The sequence below is a fragment of the Pangasianodon hypophthalmus genome, chromosome 25 (genome assembly GCF_027358585.1).
Source record: "Pangasianodon hypophthalmus isolate fPanHyp1 chromosome 25, fPanHyp1.pri, whole genome shotgun sequence".
Taxonomy (NCBI): domain Eukaryota; kingdom Metazoa; phylum Chordata; class Actinopteri; order Siluriformes; family Pangasiidae; genus Pangasianodon; species Pangasianodon hypophthalmus.
Genome location: NC_069734.1, coordinates 10295734 through 10318446, shown reverse-complemented (window position 1 = coordinate 10318446; position 22713 = coordinate 10295734). Strand labels below are relative to the sequence as shown.

General features: G+C 38.5%; 1 protein-coding gene across 1 annotated transcript; it reads left to right on the top strand.

Annotated features, from left to right (window-relative positions):
* Nucleotides 1–715: 715 nt before the first annotated feature.
* Nucleotides 716–21496, top strand: ttc17 (tetratricopeptide repeat domain 17). Its single transcript, XM_026937621.3, has 25 exons — nucleotides 716–937; nucleotides 1506–1595; nucleotides 3240–3409; nucleotides 3504–3615; nucleotides 4096–4227; nucleotides 4326–4435; nucleotides 5150–5297; nucleotides 5408–5547; nucleotides 6892–7052; nucleotides 7262–7374; nucleotides 7985–8131; nucleotides 8346–8461; nucleotides 8950–9103; nucleotides 10837–10908; nucleotides 11155–11379; nucleotides 12071–12257; nucleotides 13763–13888; nucleotides 14032–14279; nucleotides 14463–14613; nucleotides 14707–14827; nucleotides 15863–16022; nucleotides 16127–16210; nucleotides 16957–17076; nucleotides 19565–19708; nucleotides 19795–21496. Exons 1-25 carry the CDS (start codon nucleotides 767–769, stop codon nucleotides 19924–19926), a joined length of 3534 nt encoding a protein of 1177 aa, XP_026793422.2. The 5' UTR covers nucleotides 716–766; the 3' UTR covers nucleotides 19927–21496.
* The last annotated feature ends 1217 nt before the right edge of the window (nucleotides 21497–22713 follow it).

The following is a 22713-nucleotide window of genomic DNA, read 5'->3' as shown; positions in this document are numbered from 1 at the left end:
AAGACCACGGAAGACAACTAAAGTGGATGATCACAGAATTCTTTCCTTGTTGAAGAAAAACCTCAAAAACCCTTTCATGACATCTAGCCAAATCAAGAACTCTCGAGGAGGTAGGAGTATCACTGTCATAGTCTACAATCAAGCGACACCTTCATGAATGTAAAGACAGACGGTTTACCTCAAGATGCAAATGATGGGAAGTGAAGAGTAAGAAGAAAGCAACAGCTCATGAGCCAAAGCATACCATATCATCTATCAAACATGTGGAGGCAGTGTTATGGCATGGGCATGCATGGCTGCCAGTGGAACTGGGTCAGTGGTGTTTATTGATGATGTGACTGCTGATAGAAGTAGCAGGATGAATTCTGAAGTGTATAGAGCCATACTTTCTGTTCGGATTCAGTGAAATGCTGATAGAACAGCGCTTCACAGTACAGATGCATAATGACCCGTGTGTGTGTGTGTGTGTGCCATTTAAATAGAATATAATTTTTAAAGATTTTTTTTTTCAAATTATATATATTTTTATACCTTTAATTTTGTATATTTTAGCTTTTGATACTGTATTTAAAAATACGTGTTCCCAAACCTTTATTTTGAAATAAGTTGCTTAATGCGACCGGAAGTCAATCGCGTTGTTAGGGCTTTTTCTGTTTTTCTACCCGTATTTCGACAGCCAGTATACCATTTTAGCGCAGGAGGCGGGGCTTGTCGGAATACGGGTGGGGAAAATTACGCCGAAAGGAATGGATAGCTAGTCAGAAAAATGGCGGAAGTCCAGCGCCACAGCTTCGGTGAAAACGGTGTCTGTTTTAATGTATTATGGAAAGCGTCTGTCCGAGCGAGGATGTTTATCTTTATTTGCCTGCTTTTAGTCGAACCTGGACGAGCTACAACTCACTGGGTCGTTACAGAGGACGGAAAAATCCAACAACAGGTCCGAAGTGTTTGTGTTTGGTTATGAAGCTAACGTTAGCTCCATGTTTCTTATCTAACTTAGCTGAGGTGGTGAGTAAGTAGCTAGTCAATGTGGTAGAGTTTAGGTTTACTTTAACCTGAAGCTTATTATTACTGAGAGCGTCAGCTTATGTGAGTTGGGTATAATGTTAAACCAGCTGTTAGCCTCTGGCTGACAGCTGCACTGCATTGAGAAATGATTCTTGCTTTCCCAGAGGTCATGTAATGTAAGACATTTTCACTCTTCAGCACATTGAAGCTTCTCTAATAGGTTTACACAAGCCTAAAAGTATTCAAATGTCATGATATCTAGCTGGTTTATATTCTGTTCCTCCATGTCTTGTCACCTCAGTCATCACTAACACCTCTACATGCCACTGAAGAAGCTTGATAGATACCTAATGCAGTCATTATGTTAAAGATCTGAGTTAACTGTGCAAAACCTGGTGACACTGAACTTAGGATTTCATCTTTTAAAATGATCTAGTATGTAAAATAACTGCACACTTCCTCCTTTCTGACAGTGACTCATGCTCATTTGCTTGCAGGTGGATTCTCCGCTTAACTTGAAACACCCACATCATCTAGTCCTTTTTATGCAGCAGGAGACTCGCGTCAACTACCTCAAGAAATTAGAGGTGATGTCCAGACTCAAATATCTGACAGTCAAATCAGGACTTGAGTATTGTAAGGTTCTATCTGGGTGAAGAACCATTTTGAGATATTGGATGACAAAGTTTTCACCCATTATCCAAAACTCAACACGACCTACGTGTTAAAGTCGCTTCAAATTTATTCTCAAAATTCTGAGTGTATGTAAGACTGTCCATCATATGCCTCCCGCCAGACAGGCATCCACTCATCCACTCATCCGCCATTTTCATTGGGGTGAAAAAGAAGACTGTTCTTTTGGTGTAGTCTTGAGTGATAACTCATACTTGCATGATGTTAAAATGCAGTATTCCTATGCAGTGTGCGTAAAGATCGATAGGTCCGATAATAAAATATACTCTGCGTAAACGTCACTGGACATCCTGGCAGTGTAAGATCATGTAGGAACATATCGCACAAGCTTATGAACTGTAAATGTATACTTCTTTGATAAATCAGAAGAGCCTAGGGGAAGCCACTACTTCTGTGAGGAGCCAATTTGGGTGGTTTGGGATGGTTGCCCCTCCGGTCGGCTCCCGGTAGAGCTGCATCAGGCACGTCCCGCTGGACGGAGACTCCGGGACAGACCCAGGACCCACGGGAGAGATTCTGTTGGTTTGGGAAGAAGATGGAATCTGTGGCTGGGGATAAAGAAATCCAAGATAATTAGAAAGGAATTTTTTGAACACCAGCTAAACTCTGCTAGATCCTTATTTTTCTCCAATAACAATTACTGTTTAGCTTTATAAGATTTTATGTGGCTTATTAACCAATCTCTTAGTCTCATTAATCTCAATAAATAACTAAGAAATGGTAATAACCTCAGCAAAGACATTTTAAACCTATTGAAACCACATTATGATTGTATACGTCTTTTCAGTAGGTTTTATTTTTCTAAAAAAATCTAAAAAAGATATATTAGATAGATCTTGACATTAAGACAGTAAAACATTTAACAGTATTAAAATGCATTCAAGTATATACATATTTCTGCGTAAGAAAACAAACACGTCTTATGAGTCTGCTAGCTGAAATTCAGTCCTGTTTACTCAGAAATTTCAGTTTATCAAGCTCATTCCATGTAGGTAGCTAATGTCAGTAATATTTTATTTAGAATTTTTATATTAACTTTTTGTGAAATATGATTACAAATTTAAAATAATAAACTCAACATGATGAGTCTGGAAAAATGCATAAATACAAGTCAACAAGCTAAAGAAAGATCCCAAGAAAATGCCAGTACACCACAACTGTAATTTCAGCAATATCGAATGCTAATTTTATCTGATGTTATCATCAGTATTATTTTTCCACTGCACTGATGACCTTCTAAAGTACCAGAACGCTTATAAATTGTAAAACCAGTGAGTACAGTGGATCTCTACTGTAACTGTTTTGTACATTTACTTTTTATTACTCTCAAGCTGTATATATATAGAACATCTGGAGCTAATAGTCAGAGAATAAAATATTCTCCAGTGATGATTTCATTGTGGTTAACTCGTTTTCGACCCAAATGCCACCTTATAATACTGAGGTCACTGAATATGATTTCATATTGATTAAAAATACACTCTCACACATTCTTAAAAAGAACGCTGATTTCTGTTGTTCTTCTCTGCCCTCCATAGAAGCAGCTAGTTGCTCAGAAAATTCACATTGAAGAGAACGAAGACCGCGACACTGGATTAGAACAACGTCATTATAAAGAGGATGCTGACTGCGTCACGGCCAAAGTTCCTCTCGGGGATCTGGACCTCTATGACGGCACCTTCATATCCCTGGAGAGCAAAGGAATAAAGTAAAGCAGTTCGTTTTCTTGCTGTATGGTGGTTTGTTTGTGGTACTGTAATCTAATACATCTTTCTTCTAATTGATGCGTTTGTGCGTTGCAGTCCTGAAGATTATGTGGATTACATGTCGCCTTTACCTTCAGACCTGGAAAAGCCTGATTGTGCAGAAATTCTTGAGCTCCCATACAGCATTCATGCATACCAGCATTTAAGGGTAATGCTCTTATTATCTTTATTATGAGTATTACATAAAGGAAACCTCCAACCTGAAACACATTAAATGTTTTTATATTGAAATATTTGTGGTGTTTTTAGGGATTGTGGAGCTAATTTGTCAGTGGACGCTGTATTTTCATTATTCTTCTGAGAAATTAGCAGCTGTATGATGTCACAGGGGGACTAAAGCTCTGCCGCATCGGTTTCTTTAAGTAGAGATGAAAAAAGAGCTAATTTCCACTGGTGCCACTATCAGCTTGTAGTCGAGTGGTATTGTGATAGGAAACTGTTAACCAAAGTGAATATAGAGCAAAATGTCCTTGAGCACAGATATTCATTAAAAAATAAACACATGTATTAATTATAAAGATTAATATTAAAGTTGTTATGGGTGGAATTTTGCTTTAACAGTTCCTACACATGCCCTGTTTTTTTTTTATATATATGTTTTCATTGCTAATATTGGCTTATCTTTCAGGGTGTGCAGGAGAAAGTAAACCTCACATCACCTTTGCTGTCAAAAGATGACCCTATCTTCGATTCTTTATCCCATAAGCTGGGTCATCGCATGGATGAGGTCGGACATAGAATACACCAGGGTCTTTTGAGGGTGAGTATGTGACAGTGTAGAGAATAATAATAAAGCAGACGTGTTTTTGCTAAGTTTTATCTTCCGCTTTATATATTTTTGGTTTCTTTCATGCTCAGAATTCCTCCTCCTGGGTGCTTTACAATCTGGCCTCCTTCTACTGGCGTATGAAGAATGAGCCGAGGAGAGCTGTGGACTGTGTCATCCGTGCTCTGCACTTCTCTCCCAGGTACAAGTAAATCCCACTACCTGGATTATATACAGCATGAATAATTGCATACCCCAAGTCGTTTTTAGAGTGTATGATAACAGCAGTCGTATAAGATTATTACTTGATACACTGTTCCTGGCCAAATTGTGTACGATGAAGATCCTCTAACGATAGATTTGTTTATGTCGTAGATCAGCATGATCAGGGCTTGTGCAGAAAATGAGGTCACACAAGCAGAAACAAGCTCTCAGAACAATAGTAGCAATGTTCTGCTTACAGAAATGCTTTAAAAGGCAACGAAGAGAGAGTTTGGAGCTGTTCGTGGCTGGGGAAAAGAGTATAAAACGAATGCCAATTTTTCAAAGTGTGTATTATGTAATAACACAGGAAGCTGCAATTCATCAGCTATTTCTTTCTGTGCCACGTCTCTCTTTGCCCTGTCATAATAGACTTTCTCTCTGCTGCCACACTTCAGCAGTAGGCTTTACTTTTAAATCCTACATTTAGTGTACATTTCACCATTGCTACTACTCACCAAGCTCAAGAATTCTTATACAATGTGTGCTTTTTTTTTTCTGCAACAGCAAATTCAGGCCCAAACACTTACAGTGTATACCAGGCTGTACACAGCACATTGTTTTTGCCCTTCCGTGACACACCGGTGTGATCATGTCCTTCAGGATTTGACTTAAATTTGCATGTATTTACATACTGTATCTTTCTTTTTTTTAGGCAGCACAAGGATGTAGCCCTCATCAACTTGGCAAATATCCTCCACCGAGCTCACTTCTCAGCAGATGCCGCCATCTTGGCTCATGCTGCCCTGGACCACACTACTGATCTGTTTACCAGCCACTACACACTTGGCAACATCTACGCTGTGAGTGCCAAATACCTCAGCAAGAGTAACTCTTTTAGGGTGGTCACATGTAAACACTTAGATTTGCCGGTTTGTGAACATATTTCCCGTTCTCTCCTTGACTCTATCAGATGTTGGGAGAGTATAATCACTCGGTACTCTGCTACGAGCAGGCTCTGCAGGCTCAGTCGGGCTTTGAGCAGGCTCTGAGGAGGAAGCACGCCGTCCTGTGTCAGCAGAAGCTCGAGCAGCGGCTCGAGGCTCAGCACCGGTGAGACTGAGGGAGGAAAAAAAGGGACGCTTTATAAAGGGGGTTCTCGGGGGAGCTGTTCCAGGCAAAAAACATTTCCACAGACCCCCAGCATAACTGTATTTTAGGAAATAACAAATATATAAAAAAGATAGCTGTAATAACTGTATAATAACTATAACACATAGATAGAACCTGATAGTACCTCTGTGAATTTGGCACGCCTTCTAAAAGCAGTTGAATAAAGCCATGTTATTTGTTTTTGTTAATTTGTGCCATGAAATTGCTGTTTGGTTTTTGAAACATATTTTGTAGCATATTTCACTGTAGGTCAATGGCCAAGAGTGATGTCACAGTGTATTAAACTCCATTCAACTCAAAATCAAACCAAAATCTAACCTAATTCGTGTCATTTGTTTTGTGCTGTTTCTCCTTGTACCAAACTAGCGTGTGCCTGTTTGATTTGTTGAATGTCTCACATGTTTAATTCACTGTGACTCTTAGTTATTGACTTACACTGATACACAAAATTACAACGGAATTACAACCAGTTTGGGGCAAACAATAATTTGACAATAATTTAAACAGTAAATCAACACAAGAAATGCTTGTTACATTGTCATAATGCAAGTGCTTGCTTCATTTTGGCTGACAAGGTGCTAGTTCAGAGTCTGGAACTAATGGCTTAATCTGTATCTGCGCTGTACAGTTCCTCTACAAAATAGCCAGATCTTGGCCAGCAAATTGTTGTAGCACCAAAATAAATGCTGTTCTGCAGTCATGGACTGGTGATGCATGGAATTAGGATTTAGTGGTGGCATTATTTTATTATGACCACCAGTAAAATAATATAAAAAAAAGTATATTGGATGATGGACCATTTGTCTGAGTGGGAAAAATGATCACCTGACTAAAAATTGCAATAAATTGACTGTGAGCTAATAACACCTTATTTTAGCAGTCATATTTGTATGCTCAGAACTGATAGCTAGAAACAAATTCATCTTTCATTGTTCATGACAGTATTTTTTACTGCATGTAGATGCTGATGACTTTGCAATATTACTATGTTTTAAAGCCAGAGGAACTTAATACCGTAATCCTTCAGAACATATGTGTTATTAGGAAATGTCCATATCTAGTTACATAACAGTTTGGCTGTAAAACTGTTGGGAATGGTGACCAGATTTTAAAAAGTTTTGGCTCTAGCACTGGAAAAGTGTCACTGGAAAACAGGGTATTAAATCACATATCAATCAAAAGAGATAACACTTTACTAATTCCAAGGGGAAATTAGAGACACACTCAGTCGTTCCTCAGTGTTTTGTGCAAGAGCGAGTGTGAGTGCTCTGTTTTATTTTGCAGGTCTCTTCAGCGCACTCTGAATGAACTAAAAGAGTACCAGAAGCAGCACGATCATTACCTGCGGCAGCAGAGTATGCTGGACAAGCACAAGCTGATCCAGGAGGAACAGATTCTACGCAACATCATCCACGAGACACAGATGGCCAAAGAGGCACAGCTCGGTGAGACAGACTACCAGTCTGCCATTAGCTTGGTTCAGATACATACCCACACAAGTATTTAAATGAGTAATATTACGCATTTTTCGCCTTAGTAAACACTAAGGCGCTTGGTTATGTAGGCGTGTCAGGTGTGTCCTGGTTGTCACATAGCGCTCCTATTTAGCATAACAAATGAACTGCGGATAATGATTTATTTGTGTTTTTGTCAGGTAACCACCAGATGTGTCATCTAGGTCAGCAGCAGTACAGCCTGTTCTGTCCGTTTGACTTACCTGTCCGTTATCATCGAGGAGATCTGTTTGAAAATGTGCACTACATCCAGGTTAGATTGAGTAAACCTGTTTATGACTAGTTTTACGCAGCAGTGCTCAAATATGTGCAGCAGCTTTGAGATTAACTTCATTGAGATTAAATCACTATCTGCGTGGTGTGGTTTTTTTTTTTTTTTTTTTTTTTTTTTTTTTAATTCTTTTTAAAAGTGATTCATGATCAAGTGTTTGGTGTATAAATAAAGCGATACCAACATAGTTCAGAATGTGTAATCAAGCCACTAAAAATCTAGAATGTAGAATAATAAATTGCCAGCTTTTTTTTAATGCCCAAGAAAATTAGCTTGTGTTACAGGTAGGCAAGTTCAGGCTGATTAAAAAACAACATTGAATTAAGGTGTTTTATACATTAAAAAGAAACAGTTCTAATGACTTACATATATATATATATATATATATATATATATATATATATATATATATATATATATATATATACACACACACACACACACACACACACATATTTGGGGACACACTATATATATATATATATATATATATATATATATATATATATATATATATATATATAGATAGATAGATGTAGATATAGATGTATCGATATAGATATTTATATTATTATTGTGTGTACACGTGCAGTTTGGTGAGGAGGTGTCCGTAGCTAGCAGTGTGGCTCTGGTGTCGGAGCTGAGTGTGAACGAGAGCCGAAGCCCACAGCCATACTCCACTGTGTCTGGAGGAGACGTGCCAGCAGCACACTGGGACACACACTCCTCCTCTAATGCTGTAAGATTTTATCTCCTGCTCTCAATGTACAAACATATCTGAATACACAATTATGGTGTTTATGCTCTGTGTCACTGTTCTGTGTTATGGTGTTCAACTGAGTGTAATAGTGTGTTGGTGGAATCTCTTTCATTGGTATTGGGATGAACATTTTCCAGATACTCTCTATTAGAGCTCAGAAACCTAAAGTCTTTCCATGTTTAATGTTAAATAGGAAACCCATAGCATTCTGTGGCCGAGAAGTTCAGACTGTGCTCAGCGTTTTCCATCCATTCCCTCTGCTAACCTGCTGCCCACCTTCTTCCTCCCCCCAGAGAGTCTTGGCCTCAGGTGAGAGAGACACATGCACTGTCACTCACTCTCAAATTACAATCTTCGTAGGGTTTCAGTAGGCCTGTATTATTGCCCAAGTCTAACCCCAGCATGAGTAACAAAATGGACCCACTTTCACTCACTTATAGTCTATTAAATAAAAGCTTTTTTCACTGCATTTACTTTTTTCCTCATGTAGAAAAACATTTCTCATGCCTGTAGAATGTCTGCATGATTTTTTTTACATTACTCCTCCAATGATGGCCAGACAAAATGCACAAAGCTAGCCTGTTTTGTATAACATATAACCAATTCTGTTGCAGGACAAATATATATAAAATACAAGACTATATCACATTCATTCTGTAATCCTTGTGTACTGCTACGTGCCTTGACCTGCAAGATTTCTACATGTTAGCATTTCTAGTTTTGATATTGTGCATTTTACATTCTGAAACATGAACCAAGAAGCTCATTCTCATGCTTTCTGCATCTGCTCTGTCCAGGGGAAAGAGTAGCCTGTATGTGAACAGGAGTCCCCCAGTCTCTGTCGAGACCCCAGACTGCAGTTTAAAAGCTCAACCCTTGCCTGGTGACCCTCTGACCTCTGTAGCCTGGGCCTTGCAGGGGAAACAGCTGCCTGACCAGTATGCAACTCAGGTTTGATTGGTGTTTCTTCTTTATTTACACACAAGCATAAATAGCACTGATTCACAGGGCCAAGCAGAGAAAAACTACTGAGCAGTTATAAAATATATCAATAATATTTGGAAAGGTTAAGTTCATACAGCTTGACAAAACCATGCGTGAGCTTCTCGAGTGGTGCAGCAGCATGATTAGCTTAATATTATGGCACCATTAAATTCCTTACTGAACAAAACCATGTCACTACACATAATACTCACCCACATGAAATGTAAAATCCGTTTGGATGTCTGCAACAAAATATTTGCATGTCTCCTGATAAAACTCTGAACGCCTATGAATTTGCAATGGACAGGCAAGTTGTAGCAGTTTTTCCCTTACTAGAATTACAAGCATGATGATATGGGATATGCAAACATAAAGTGAGGCTTTAAAGCAAAACAGGATTGTGCTATTTCTCCTGACTATATATATATTTTTCCCCTCTCATTGGTTCCCAATAAAGACATTACGGGGTGGAAATTATATGTTACATAGCAGCTATTTTTTAAAAAAAAAAGAATTTTAAAAGAAAAACATCTGCTTATAAAATGGCAGCGATGTTTATCCAAGAAGGACATAAATAGTTGGACGGACCTCAAGCAACAAATCGCTGATATGGCTTGCAGGGTGTCTCTTGAGGGCATGCACTGTCCAACTTTTCTGACATGAGCCAGCATATAGCTAAACTGCGTACACTCAAACTGTAAAATTTATACACATCACCCCTGAGTGCTGCAACAGAAAATCATTCGCCCTGTCATCAGGAGATTGTGAGTTTGAATCTTGACGATGCCACAGCCATCCGTGGCTGAGAGCCAAGGGAGTAAAATTGGCCGTGCTCTCTTTTTGAGAGGGCTAGCATTATTGTCCTACCAATCACAGTGACACTGGCCAATCACTGACGTCTCTGAGATCATGTATGTGGAAGAGGGTTGATAGCGCTTTCCACCGAATGTATTATGCTGCCCTGTGACGAAGCAGTTGAAAAGGTGCTGTTGGCCTTCATCATTTGTTCATCATTCCTGGTTGGTAGCTGTTGTATGATAGGGAAAGGCTGGCTGGCTTTTATGCTGTAGTTAAACCCAGGAAAATATGAACTATGTGACTGTCAAATATAGTTAAATTGGGAGTAGAGGTAGTAGGCAACTGTCAAGCCATGCCATAGGATTTGTAGCTGCCGTTTTATCTTTTCATACTTATTTGCATAATTTGCACAGAAACATGCATTGAAAATGAATCTTTTGCATTGAACATGATACTTTTAAGGCAGGGTTAAGTTTGTCAAACACTTCAGGTATATTGGAAAGGATTTTTCTTGGGGGTGGAGGTAGAAAAACTGATTAGCACCTGTAAAAAAAAAAAAAAAAAAAATGGAATTATCCCAGCTCCAGAGGTAGAATGAATCCAGTCTGAAATAGGAGTTAGTTCTGATTTCATATTTGCTACTGGATTTTATGATTTTATGTAAGAATATATATTTTCATATTCTTAATATTTTAAGTAAGAAAACTAAAGTGTTTCAAAGTTTAGATAAAACTATTTACATTCAATCTTTTCTGTTTAATAATTACGTCCTCATTCATGCTGTTATATTTACGTAGCCCACAACAAGAATAGGTGCTGTACGAGTGAGGTTTCACAAGTGAATTAAGCATTAAAGTGAAACTCATGATTTCGTGTGTATGTATGTGTTTGCTGATATGCAGGTATTGCTGAAGCGTAGTGACGGGTGGACTATGGAACAAATGGGTGCAATGATAGCAAGTACTTTGGAGAAGGTAAGGACAAATGACTGCTTGTAGTGATGATAAAATATGTTGTCATGACCTCATTTTTGTTCCACATTATCAGGTGCTAGGGAAGAATACTGATTGGACAGCAAATTTCTGCTTTAGAATGAAACACTTCCAGAAATATGTAGGCTAACTATTTTAAGATTAGCTGAGTCAGGATGATTGCAGGAATCTACTGCACTATAGTTTCAGTCTGGTTTGAAGCTTGTTTTTTATTCTCTCTGTGTGTAGATGAGTGTACCACGATGGCTGGTGCAGAATGAGGCTGGGCTCTTTTGGAGAGCTCAGGGAAACGGTACGCAAGCTCTGCAGTGTCTGCGCCAGGCCCTGCACTCAGCTCCACCTCAGCACAAAAACGTGCCTCTAGTCAACATGGCCAACCTGCTGCTCCACTACGGCCTGCATCACGAAGCAGAGGAGCTCCTGCAGCAAGCCATGGAGATCAACGCCTCAGAGGTACACCAGACATACTGACAGACATTACTGTCAAATTTTAAAGACTTATACATTTACAATGGGAAATCAGTTCTCACGTTATTATTATGATCAGCAGAAACACCTGAGGTAAAGGTCACTCATGGCACACTTAGCACAAGGTTTTAGACATCTTTAGGCAGATTGACCTCATTTACTGCTGCGTCTGTTTAACTGACTTCTTACCCAACATGATCTTCGCATACATGTGCCAAGGCAAGGTTAGAAAGTACCCTAAATAAAACACTTTCATGTCATTTTGGTAAAATAAAGTTGGTTTCTTAAAGTCAAAGTATATCGTTGGCAGAGAAACAAAATGTTTTCATTACAGCAACATCTGATGAGTTTTCCCAAATGGTCCGTTACCTGCACATGAACGTTATTTCACCATTTACACAACACTCAATTTAAACCCATGCCCACAATTATCAATACGTCTTCAATCATACAAAGGAAAAAAGCATAATGAACAAAACTGCTGCAAAACTGCTGAACTGTTAATTTTCAGGATTATACCACAAATCCAACAGCCTTCACTTACTGCTTTTAGACAATTACTTTTTTTAAATGGATAACAGTGACCATTTGGTGAAGTTAGATTACAGTGAACTGTACTGACTGTCCAGTAACTGACTGTGTTTTACCGACTTTCCTGTTCACTCATTGCATTAAGCCTCACACTCTGCTGAGCATGGTGAGTGTGCAGCTCTCTCGAGGGAACCTGTCTGGTGCGTTGACCCTGTTCCGGCATGCCCTGTCTCTGAGTGGCAGCTGCAGCCAATGCCGTGCCAGCCTGCCTCTGCTGCGCTGCCTGCAGTTCTACCCTTTCCTCTACAAGCTCCGGCACCAGGCCTGTCAGCGTGAGTTCTGTTCTGCTGCTACTAATGGCTGCATTGATAATCACATTACTCAAAAATAGGCAATAAGGTGTTTATGGTTCATTTGATTGTTTAGTCAGTAGAAACATTTTATATCTATCATTAAATTTGCAATGTTATTAATATACTTACGTTAGTAGTGTTATAGTTTTATAAATCTTGCCGTGCTCTAAGGTGAAGTTTATGTTAACCTGAGTTTACCCCAGACTGCTACCATATTGCACCATCCTCCTTTCCCTGTCTTGCAGTCTCTTTGCTCTAATCCCTTGTGTTTCAGCCTCGGTTGTGTTGTGGGTCGAGGTCTTTTAATAGCTCAGTCACTGTAATCTCTCATCTGTTTTTAGCTCTCTCTCCACTGCATTTTCTATTCTGGGTTTGCCTTCTCTTCCACCTCCCACTCCCTCTTTTTTTTTTTCTCTGCTTCCCCTGTAGTTCAGCACTCTTTTCCCCTGACGCTGTTCCCCATCAAGCCAAAGGGCTTTGAAGTGGAGAAATCTTGCACTCAATAATTCAACAGGCTGAAAATAGCTCAAACTTTATTTAGAGGCTGTTCTACTCTGCAGAGAAAAATGAATTCATTGTCCTCTCCAAATATGGGGGAGACACATGCAGTGCTATTGATTCAGGTATTAATATACTGCTGTAGACTTGAGTGCATTTGCATTTTATCCCAAGTTTCACCTCTCCCTGCGTGAGTTTTTGCTTTTGGCAACAGCACAGAGAGGACAATTTTAACATGAGCTATATTTTGAAAATTATTTGCATGCTTTGCTTTGATTGGCATATAGTGCAGTCGAGTGCAGCTAAAGTGACACTAGACATAGCGTTGTAGTGAACTCAAAACTAACTTTAATGGCATGTGAAAAGAGCTTTGAGAGTTGTATCATTCCTGCTGTAAAGGATCAAGTAATTACCTTAATTTGTTCCCTGAAGACAAACTAACCATAGCAAGTGAGAAACGTTCATTTTCAATCCTACAACTGCTTTCTCAAGTCCTGATATTTGCGTCCAGAACATCAAGTTACAAAACACTGACTTTCAAGAAGTCTAATAGCTAGCTCATTTCCTGGTATAAGATGACGTCAAACAACTGGTTTAAAAGCCACACAACTAACTTGGCTACTGTTGAAAAACTGTAGTATAAACTTGCTGCTTGGAAACTTTGCAATCAAATGTTTTGCTGCTCCTCTTCCTCATATATTGCATCAGACTCTGGTTGAGGGACAGCTGCTATATTTCTGAATTTGCTGGTAAATATTAATACATATTGTGGTCAATTTAGGAGCATTAATGCCTAGAGTATGTGGTCTTGGTGTAAACAGGCTGCGGGTTGGACAGTCAAAGACAAGAACCCTACAACAATTTATAAAAAAAAAATTCATAATTATTTGTTTTTGACGCAATCATCTCAGATGTGTATTATAGACATTTACTAACAAAGCAATAATGAAGTTCCTGTGTGAATATTCTGTGTGTTTGGTGTGCAGATGGTTCAGGTTGTGAGAGAGTAGAGGACGTTGAGGTGGAGGACTGGGAATCTGAGGAAAGGCAAGAAACAGGAAACACGGATGCCATGCCTGGATCTGCATTAAAGGACTCGCTGCTGTTTGAGAGTAAGTACTCGTTTTTCTCTATATTGGAGCCTTCACTGAGCATCACAATATCACTAGCTTTCTGTCTGACTCACTTTTGTTAACTCCTCTTCTCTCTCTCTCTCTCTCTCTCTCTCTCTCACTCTCTCTCTCCATCTCTGTAGAAGTAGTGGTGGACAGTAATGGCTCAGGAGAGGTGGAGCAAGGGGAAGATAAGAAAGGTGGGCCGGAAGGAGAAGAGCAGTGGCAGTTGCATGAGGAGCTGATGGGAGCATTTGAGGGGGCACTGGATGTGAGCGGGAAGCGCGGGGACCTACGAGGGATCCGTGTTCTGAAAAACGACCGGGTGATGGGGGCCAGCAGCGATGGCGCCTGCTTCGGGAACTGCGAGGATGATGATGGAGCAGAATGGGTAAGCTCTAGATTGTCAGAAAACAACATCTCTGTAGCTCTTAGGCTCTTGCGGCTCAAAGGAAATTCTTTTTCCCTTCTGTTATTTTATATACCAATTTTTCCACTGTTTTGCCTTTTTGAAAATGTAATACATAATAATCTATTCAATGTCAGGTTTTTGTTTATTGTTCTGGATTTCCAGATCACATTCCAGGTGAAGCGAATGCGAAAGCCCAAGGCGGAGGTGTCTGAGAGCTGGGCAGGCGAAGAGGATTCCTCTCAGGGTGACTCCTCAGCGGCACACTCCATCCTGGAGATCAGCGGCCCTACCATCCCTTCCCCTGGACCTTCAGGTGCGTGCCATATGAACCGACTGCTTTCTTCCATGTACAGTGTCCTGTACACAGCACAGAACTTTTTTAGGGACAGGTGTGTTTGTTTTGCAGGAAAGTGGAAGGACTACAGCAGTCTGGGCTGGCCAGGACCAGAGGAGTGTCAGCGCACACGGCGGGTAGACCTCACTACTGTGGCAAGCACCTGGCTCGCTGTGTCTGCCAAAAATATCGAGTATGCCAATTTAATATACACTCTGACATCTTTTAGGGTGTTTTCACAGGGACACTTTGGTATTATCAGTCAAATGCACCATTTACTATTAATTTCAGTGAGATAAATGTGTTATGGGACAGCAGACACCAGTGCATGGCAAACGCTCACTGTTTATAAGTTATTTGCCAGAATTGAAATTTTGCTTGAGCACACACATGTGAAAATGAAGTACTATAGAATATTAGAGGGTGCCAAATTTATAAGCATTATATTATATAATTAATCATTAATTAATCATATATATATAAAATTTTGTTTGTGTGAAAAGAAACATTTCCAAATCTAATTGCAAAAAGTTGCATTTACAATTTTTCAACGTGTTCAAAGGATAAGCTGGCATTTTAATTTTTCTATTTCTATGCTTGTTTCTTTGCATGAACATAGCATATTGGTTTTTTTTTTTCAAAACAAGTTTGTAGACACAGTTCTGTTGAAAAGAATAAACCCCAGCAGTTTTTGCTTAGCATACATAAGTATCATACGTAAGTATCCATGTTTGAATGAATTTCCTTGTCGTGTGGGGAGAAAACATTGATCACCACCCACAAACCTTAACACGGACATACACTGTGTGATTTTAGCCTAACTTGTAAGCTTTTGAATGGTTTTACCAATTGGGACAGAATTGTAGAAGACCACTAGGCTACACCTCTGCTCCAATCGCTATACTTCTCATGCCAAATAGTCTTATAAATATGTTAATGTTATACACCACTGTTTGCTTACTGTGGTAGCATGCAGTATGGGACAAACCCAAGAGTTAGCAGATTGTGAATGTTAAATGTTATTAACACCCTCCCAGTTGTCAGAACTCTGTAGTGTATAATTTCCTCCATGCTGTCAGGTAAACTGATAAAGTGTGTGAGGGCATGTGTTCTTCCCATGCCATAACTACTTCATAAGCCAAGTGATGTATGTATGCCTTTTGCTTATTATCTCTTACTTATTTGCTTATTATCTCTCTTTTTTATTTGCCCCATGTTCCCTGCGCAGCATCACAGAACATATAGACTTTGCCACCCCACTGCAGGAGCCTGCTGCAGAACCGGTGTGCAATGCTAATCTGCCTGCCAGCATGCACACGCTAGACCATCTGGGGGGAGTGGCCAACCGCGGCAGCATCCATTATACTGGAGAGGGCCAGCTCAAAGAGGTGTGTGTGTATATGTGTGTGTGTTAGGCATTTAGGCTTCTGCATTTGGTCTGTTTCTAGCAGTCTATCACTCACTCACTCACCTCACTGTGTGTCTTACTCAGGTGCTGCAAAATTTGGGAAAGGATAAGTTTTTGCCACAGTCCTTTGAGCAAGTAGGAACCCGCTTGGCCAAGGTCTTGGAAAAGGTATGGATGGGGTTGAGTGGTGTCAGAATTGACCTTTCTCAGTATATGAGCTAAACCATGTATTTATTTTGGATTGTCCAATCATTATTGTGAAGTACATTAAATAATAGTTCAGCTAAAAATGAAATTTATGAAAGTATGTTATAGCTAAGACATGTTTGGCCGGGGTGGACAGATGATAAATTTATTTAGCCCACCAGGCAAGTGGAAGCTCCAGTGCACTGCCCAGGCTCATGTCTTAGTTGTCCAGAAACGTAACTGACAAAGCTAAAAAGTGGTAGCTAACATGGTGTAATAATCTATGGCTAATTAAGTGCACTAATAAAAACTAAGGGAAATAAACGAATGAATGAATTCCAGGAAGAATGAATGACTGTGTCGCTATAGTTCTTATCCTTTTCTTAAAAAAAAAAGGTTGAGATACGGTGTTCTTACATTGCACATAAAAAATATTAATTGAGTCTAACTAGCATCTTAATTTGTGTGTGGTGCAGCAGGCAGTGTGATTCGGAAATGCACTCTATAGTTTCAGCAATTGAGGTGCACTTCTTTTAAATGACATTGTTTGATTTGCGAAAGTCAATAGAAAGTAGTTTCGATTTTTCTTACTCTGGTTGTTGGGCTGGAGAAAAATAACAGTGGTAACAGCTATATGAGCAGCAACTGTCTTGTGTATGGCTGTATGTTTGATGGACTCTTTTTATGTGTGTTTATTTTTGTGTGGCGGCTTTGGCCTCGTCCATTAGAACCAGACCTCGTGGGTTCTCTCCAGCATGGCGGCGCTGTACTGGAGAGTGAAGGGTCAGGGGAAGAAGGCCATAGACTGTCTGCGTCAGGCTCTAAACTCCGCTCCTCACCACATGAAGGTACCAATGATCTAATTACTAGTAAACATAAACTAGTAATCAGTTTTCTCTTGTGCCTAACCTGTGTCTCCTCAGCCTCTGCCCTAACACTGATGTGAGCAAGCCTCACTTTTGATTACAGTCACGGCTTAATAACTGATAAACTATATAAGACCCGAACAAGTGTTGAGTGAAAGAACTCCAAGTTCCAGTAGTGAGCAATATTTTAGCAAGGAGGAATGAGTTGTAGGTATGGTCTTTCTTCCAAATTTCAGTTATTGCACAACTCCGTTAAGAGCTGTTCTCCCTTTTATAGTATGTGGATATTAGAGCCAAACAGTGGGACTCATTAATCAGTCTTTTAGGAAAGTTGTGTGTACAGGTTTGTGTAAACCAAACCGAACAAAAAATTTCTGCCGGATTTACAAACCTTTCGGAAACGCTGATTTTCTTTGTACTTGTGTGTATGTTGATGAATGATGACACGTAAATTACCAAGTGCATACACAGTACAGCTGATTTGCATGTAGTTTTGCCCACAAAACTCCATAAAATTTCAAGTGCATAGACAACTCTGAGCACGAAACAATCAATCAGGGTAAAGCCTGAAAACAGAAGTAGAAATTATTTTGACTCATTACTATGCCAATAGAAATATTTAGTAATATATGTAATATTAATAATAAAAAGTTATCATTAAATCCTCCGTCAGCTGAGGCATTTGCTTACGGCTTATGGCTATTCGCCTGTCCTCCCTTTATTTGGCACCATTTCTTTTGTCATAATTGAATGAAGTTTTATTTGTCTTAATTTATGGGTTCATGTTGGCTTGCTTTCTTTATTTTTTCATATTCTTTAATGCCAATACTATAAAATGATTGGTTTTCACAAAATGTTCTTGGTGGAACTCTTAGTCCCTGACCTGGTGAACTAGCATGAGGATGTGTTCTTGTTAGAGACTCCTAAGCTCTTCTATAAAGTCGCTCTAGATAAAGGCATCTGTTAAATGCTGTAAACGTAATAAAAATAAGCAATTTAAACTCGACAGTATATTCCATATATAAAAGTTCAGTAATCAATGCACATTATATGATTTGAAGTTGATCAAGTCGAGGTTTACGTTAGTTCATCTTCTTATGGATAAACTTACACACACTCAGGAGCAGGAGTATGATACAAACATTTTTCTGAATTTATGGGATTTTCATGAATACCAAATTTCTTGTGTAAAATGAGGATTTACGCATAAATCTGTTTGTATCCAGCTTGATAAATCAGCCAAATGTGAAAATTTTGTCACCAATAACGATATTAAAAAATTTTGATCATTTTGGTTATATAAATCTAAGCAAACACTAGTAGTTTTAGTTAGGTAGGACTTTACTCATATGATAATCTTCATATAAATCAGTACAAGTATGATATAATGTATATAATCAGTATACGTACTACATAAGCATGAGTTTGAATCCATGCAAATGGGGCTGTCACAAGTCTAGTTTTACTTGTTACTAGTCGGTATGCCTCAAATAACCTTTAAAATATACCTTGACCATGTACAGGAATCTGGGACGGACGCACTGACAATCCCCCAGAAAATAATGCCTCCACCACCTAGTGGCAGAGGAATAAAAAACACCTGTTACAACCTATAAACCTGAAAAACCTATACTTTGTATTTCTATTTTTAGTTACATTGATTGTTTCAGATGCACAAGCTCACCTAGGTTACCGATTAATTCTTAATTCTAATGGCTGTGAAAATGCAGTTTGTGTGCAAACTTAAAGTGATAAGCTTTTATTGCTTATATAATATGGTGACAAAAACAATACGATAACATCCAATGTTCACTAAATAATTGAATTTATTATTAATAAAATTCATAATAAAAAATTCCACCATGGTAAGCTTTGGTTGTAAGCGAAATAACAGGCAAAAATGAGTCTGTGGACTGAACCATGTATTAAGTGTAACTATTTTTATTGGCTTAAAACCTGATGCATTAATATTCAGTATTCAGTTATTGTGCTTTTATGCAGTAGCAGTTACTCGTGCATAGAGGATTTTATGACTGCTTCAAACATGGCTCAGCCAATCAGATTTTGAAACCGAAACCTTCACCTTTATACCTAAGATGTTAACACCAGTTACCAGGGTGTTAGCAAACTTATTTGAGAGCTACATTATATACTATACTATATATTATATATGCTACATTGTGTATATATATATATATATATATGTATATGTTAGGTTATAGACAATTCAGTCTTTTTCAAATAACCAGTGTGCTATTTGTAAAATGTCAACATTTTAAATAAAGACTTAGTATTAAATTCAAGAGTATTGAATTAGTTGCATAACTGCAGTATTGAAAAAGTTCCACACTTTGTTCAATACTGCAAATAATCCCACAGTCATCCAAGAGTGTACAGTTGAGTACTGCTCCTTTCAGTTTCTAGATATATATATTTTAATAAACACCTGACGATATGTCTTCTCCTGCAGGATGTTCCCCTGATCAGCCTGGCTAACATCTTCCAGAACGCCCGTCTGTGGGAGGACGCACTCACCGTGGCCCGCATGGCCGTAGAGATCGCTCCTCATTTCGTCGTCAACCATTTTACGCTTGCTAATGTCTACATAGCAATGGTGAGTTCTTGCACTTGACCATCACTGATACAGAAGCTGCATTTCTTCCTCACCTTCCTCACATTTGTACTGCTCTGTTTTTACAGGAAGAGTTTGAGAAAGCAATGCACTGGTATGAATCCACTCTAAAGCTCCAGCCAGAGTTCGGACCTGCCAAAGACCGTCTTCGTACCATCCAGTGCTACCTTCTGACTAAGAGGGACAGGCGAGCTCCATAAAGACACAGACACAGACACACACACACGCACTGTGGCACATACATGCACACATGCATACACATACATGCAGCTCTATTTAAAAAGTGAAGCGGGGAAGTCTTTAGCTCTGTCTGTTTTTATTTTTTTGCCACATATCATCCAGGGGTTCAGTTAATCAGAGCAGTTTCTCATCCGAATCTTCTTTTCCAATGTTAAAGAAAAGGTTCTTATAATCAATAGATCAGTAGTTTTTTTTTTAATTTATTTATTTTATGGTGTCAGGGTTTATGTAAAGTTCTTTGCACAGTTTTTTTTAAAAAACAAAAACTGACAAAATTTGAAAGTGATCCAGATGTTTGCTAGACACAGTTCTACTCCTGAACATAGCTTTAACACATTCAGGTACTAATTCTTGCATCATGAGAGTTTAAGTCAGAAATATTCAGAATTGGTTGCTGTGAAGGAACGACATTTGATGTATAAACATCAGCAGGAAAGGTTGTGTGATTCACAAGCATTTCTGAAATGTTCTAACACAGTCATGGCACAAAGTTTCTTAAGGCCTAATGTTTAATAGAAGATTACTACAGCATGTTATGCAAAGCAAATATTTTAGTCCCTGCAAAGAAATAATATGAATTAGGCACCTTTTGTTTGACAAGTCGAAACAGATCCTCAGCACCACAGCACCAAAGTGATGAACGTAAATGCTCAAGTGTTTTTAAGTTTAGTTTTATGTCGTCAGGATACAAGGAAGATTAAACCAGATAATAAACGAGTCATCACATGCTATTGTATTGTACTAGAATCGACTATAAAGCAGACGTTTAGTTTTTCATTACTACACTGAATTAGGCAATAACGGTGACACCTGATAACGGCAGATTGACATGCTTTTAAGCAAGATCATTTTAAGTATTTTAATCTGGATGTATCTTTGGACCATATTCATTTCAGTGTGACTGTAGTTACACTATTATATACTACCATCATTTTAATTAAAAAAAAACAAAACAACAATTTTAAGGATGATTAATAAATACATATCAGTTAATCCATAAAGAATTCACCATTTACAGTGCCAGTTGTTTTTAAAGTACACAGTAATACTTTCACACAGTCATCTCAGTCTGTTACATTTTTATTATAGTATGACGGACAGAATGTGTTTATAATTGTTCTGTTTTTTTTTTTGTTTTTTTTTAGTCAAATTTGTTCTTGAAATTCATGATGCCCAAACCCTACACCTACACACATGTACACACACACACACACACACACACACCTGTGTTTGTAAAATGTAATACAGCCTTCCATGACTTCTCTCTTTTCATCAAATAATGTTACTGGTCTTAATTAATTAATAAACGCACATTATTGATGATGATAATGATTATGATGATAATAAAAATAATACTGTCCATCATAAGTGGTTTAGGTGAACTTGAAACAGGGTTATTTTAATTCCGAAAGACAGATGGAATATGTATTTTTTTTTTAAACTGAATCCTGTGATGGAAGAATTAAGATCATCCTCTTGGGGGATGAGGAAACTTTAAAAATAAGTAAATAAAATACTTTTAAGGACAAGTTTGGACTTGTGTTTTGTGTAATTTCAGAAGCTCTGGTGGATGTCTCTCTAAAATGGCACTGAATCTACATTTTGAACATTTTTGCAACCGAAAGCCTACCGTGCTATTTTTCTGTGTGTTAACTGACGCAAGCTAATTGGATTTCTCTGTTGCTTAAGTGTGATATTTCCTTAAGCCATGAATGCCAAAAGAAACAAAAATGTTCAGTTCTGGTTTGAGTTTGGAGCAGAGCTAATTAAGTTATTGATGTTATATCTAAACACTCAAGTTTGATGTGATATTCATGTAGATTTACATGACTATGTCTGAGACACTTTCCTTTTTATACATAGTTTATCCTTATATGGCTCTTTTATGCATACTGGATTAGTGCATCAAAAGAAAAAAATGCTTTCCAAACATTTATTTTACAGATAACATATGTTTTATTCAATAATGGACCATGTTAAGTACACTATATGGCCAAAAGTTTGTGGACACCTGACCATCACACCCGTATGTGCTTCTTCCCAAAAGTGTTGCCACAAATTTGGATGCACACAATTGTATAGGATATTTTGTAAGCTGTAGCATTACAGTTTCCCTTCACTGGAAATAAGGGGTCAAGCCCAAACATGTTCCAGCATGACAATGCCACTGTGCACAAAGTGAGCTCCATGAAGACATGGTGTGTTAAGGTTGGAGTGGAAGAACTTGAGTTTCCTGCACAGAGCCCTGACCTCAACCTCACTGAACACCTTTGGGATGGACTGGAAAGCCGGCTGTACCCCAGACCTCCTCACCAACATCAGTACCTGACTTCACTAATGCTCTTGTGACTGAATGATCACAAATTCCCACAGCCACGCTCCGAAATCTAGTGGAAAGCCTTCCCAGAAGAATGGAGGTTATTATAAGCCCAAAAGGGGACTAAATCTGGAATGGGATTTTCAACAAGCACATACGGGTGTGATAGTCAGGTGTCCACATACTTTTGGCCAATTAGTGTAATATTAGTATATTATACTGTAATATAGTAGTACTGTATTATAGAGTAATATTAGTATAGAAGCCTGGAACAATGTGCCAGCCAGTTTTTCCTTATAAAACTGCATGACAGTGTACCTAAGAGAATGCAACTTTTAAAACTTTTAAATGCAAAGGCAAATTATGATGACAACTTTTTTTTTTTTTGATTCTTTTAAACTTTACTGCTCATTATAGTAACCATTTCTGA

Excerpts from the sequence above, each read along its gene's own strand:
- ttc17 (XM_026937621.3), top strand. The coding sequence starts at position 767 with ATGGCGGAAGTCCAGCGCCACAGCTTCGGTGAAAACGGTGTCTGTTTT. Across the intron at positions 10,909-11,154 it reads TAGCAAGTACTTTGGAGAAG|ATGAGTGTACCACGATGGCT; the intron begins GTAAGGACAAAT and ends CTCTGTGTGTAG. Across the intron at positions 14,280-14,462 it reads ATGATGATGGAGCAGAATGG|ATCACATTCCAGGTGAAGCG; the intron begins GTAAGCTCTAGA and ends CTGGATTTCCAG.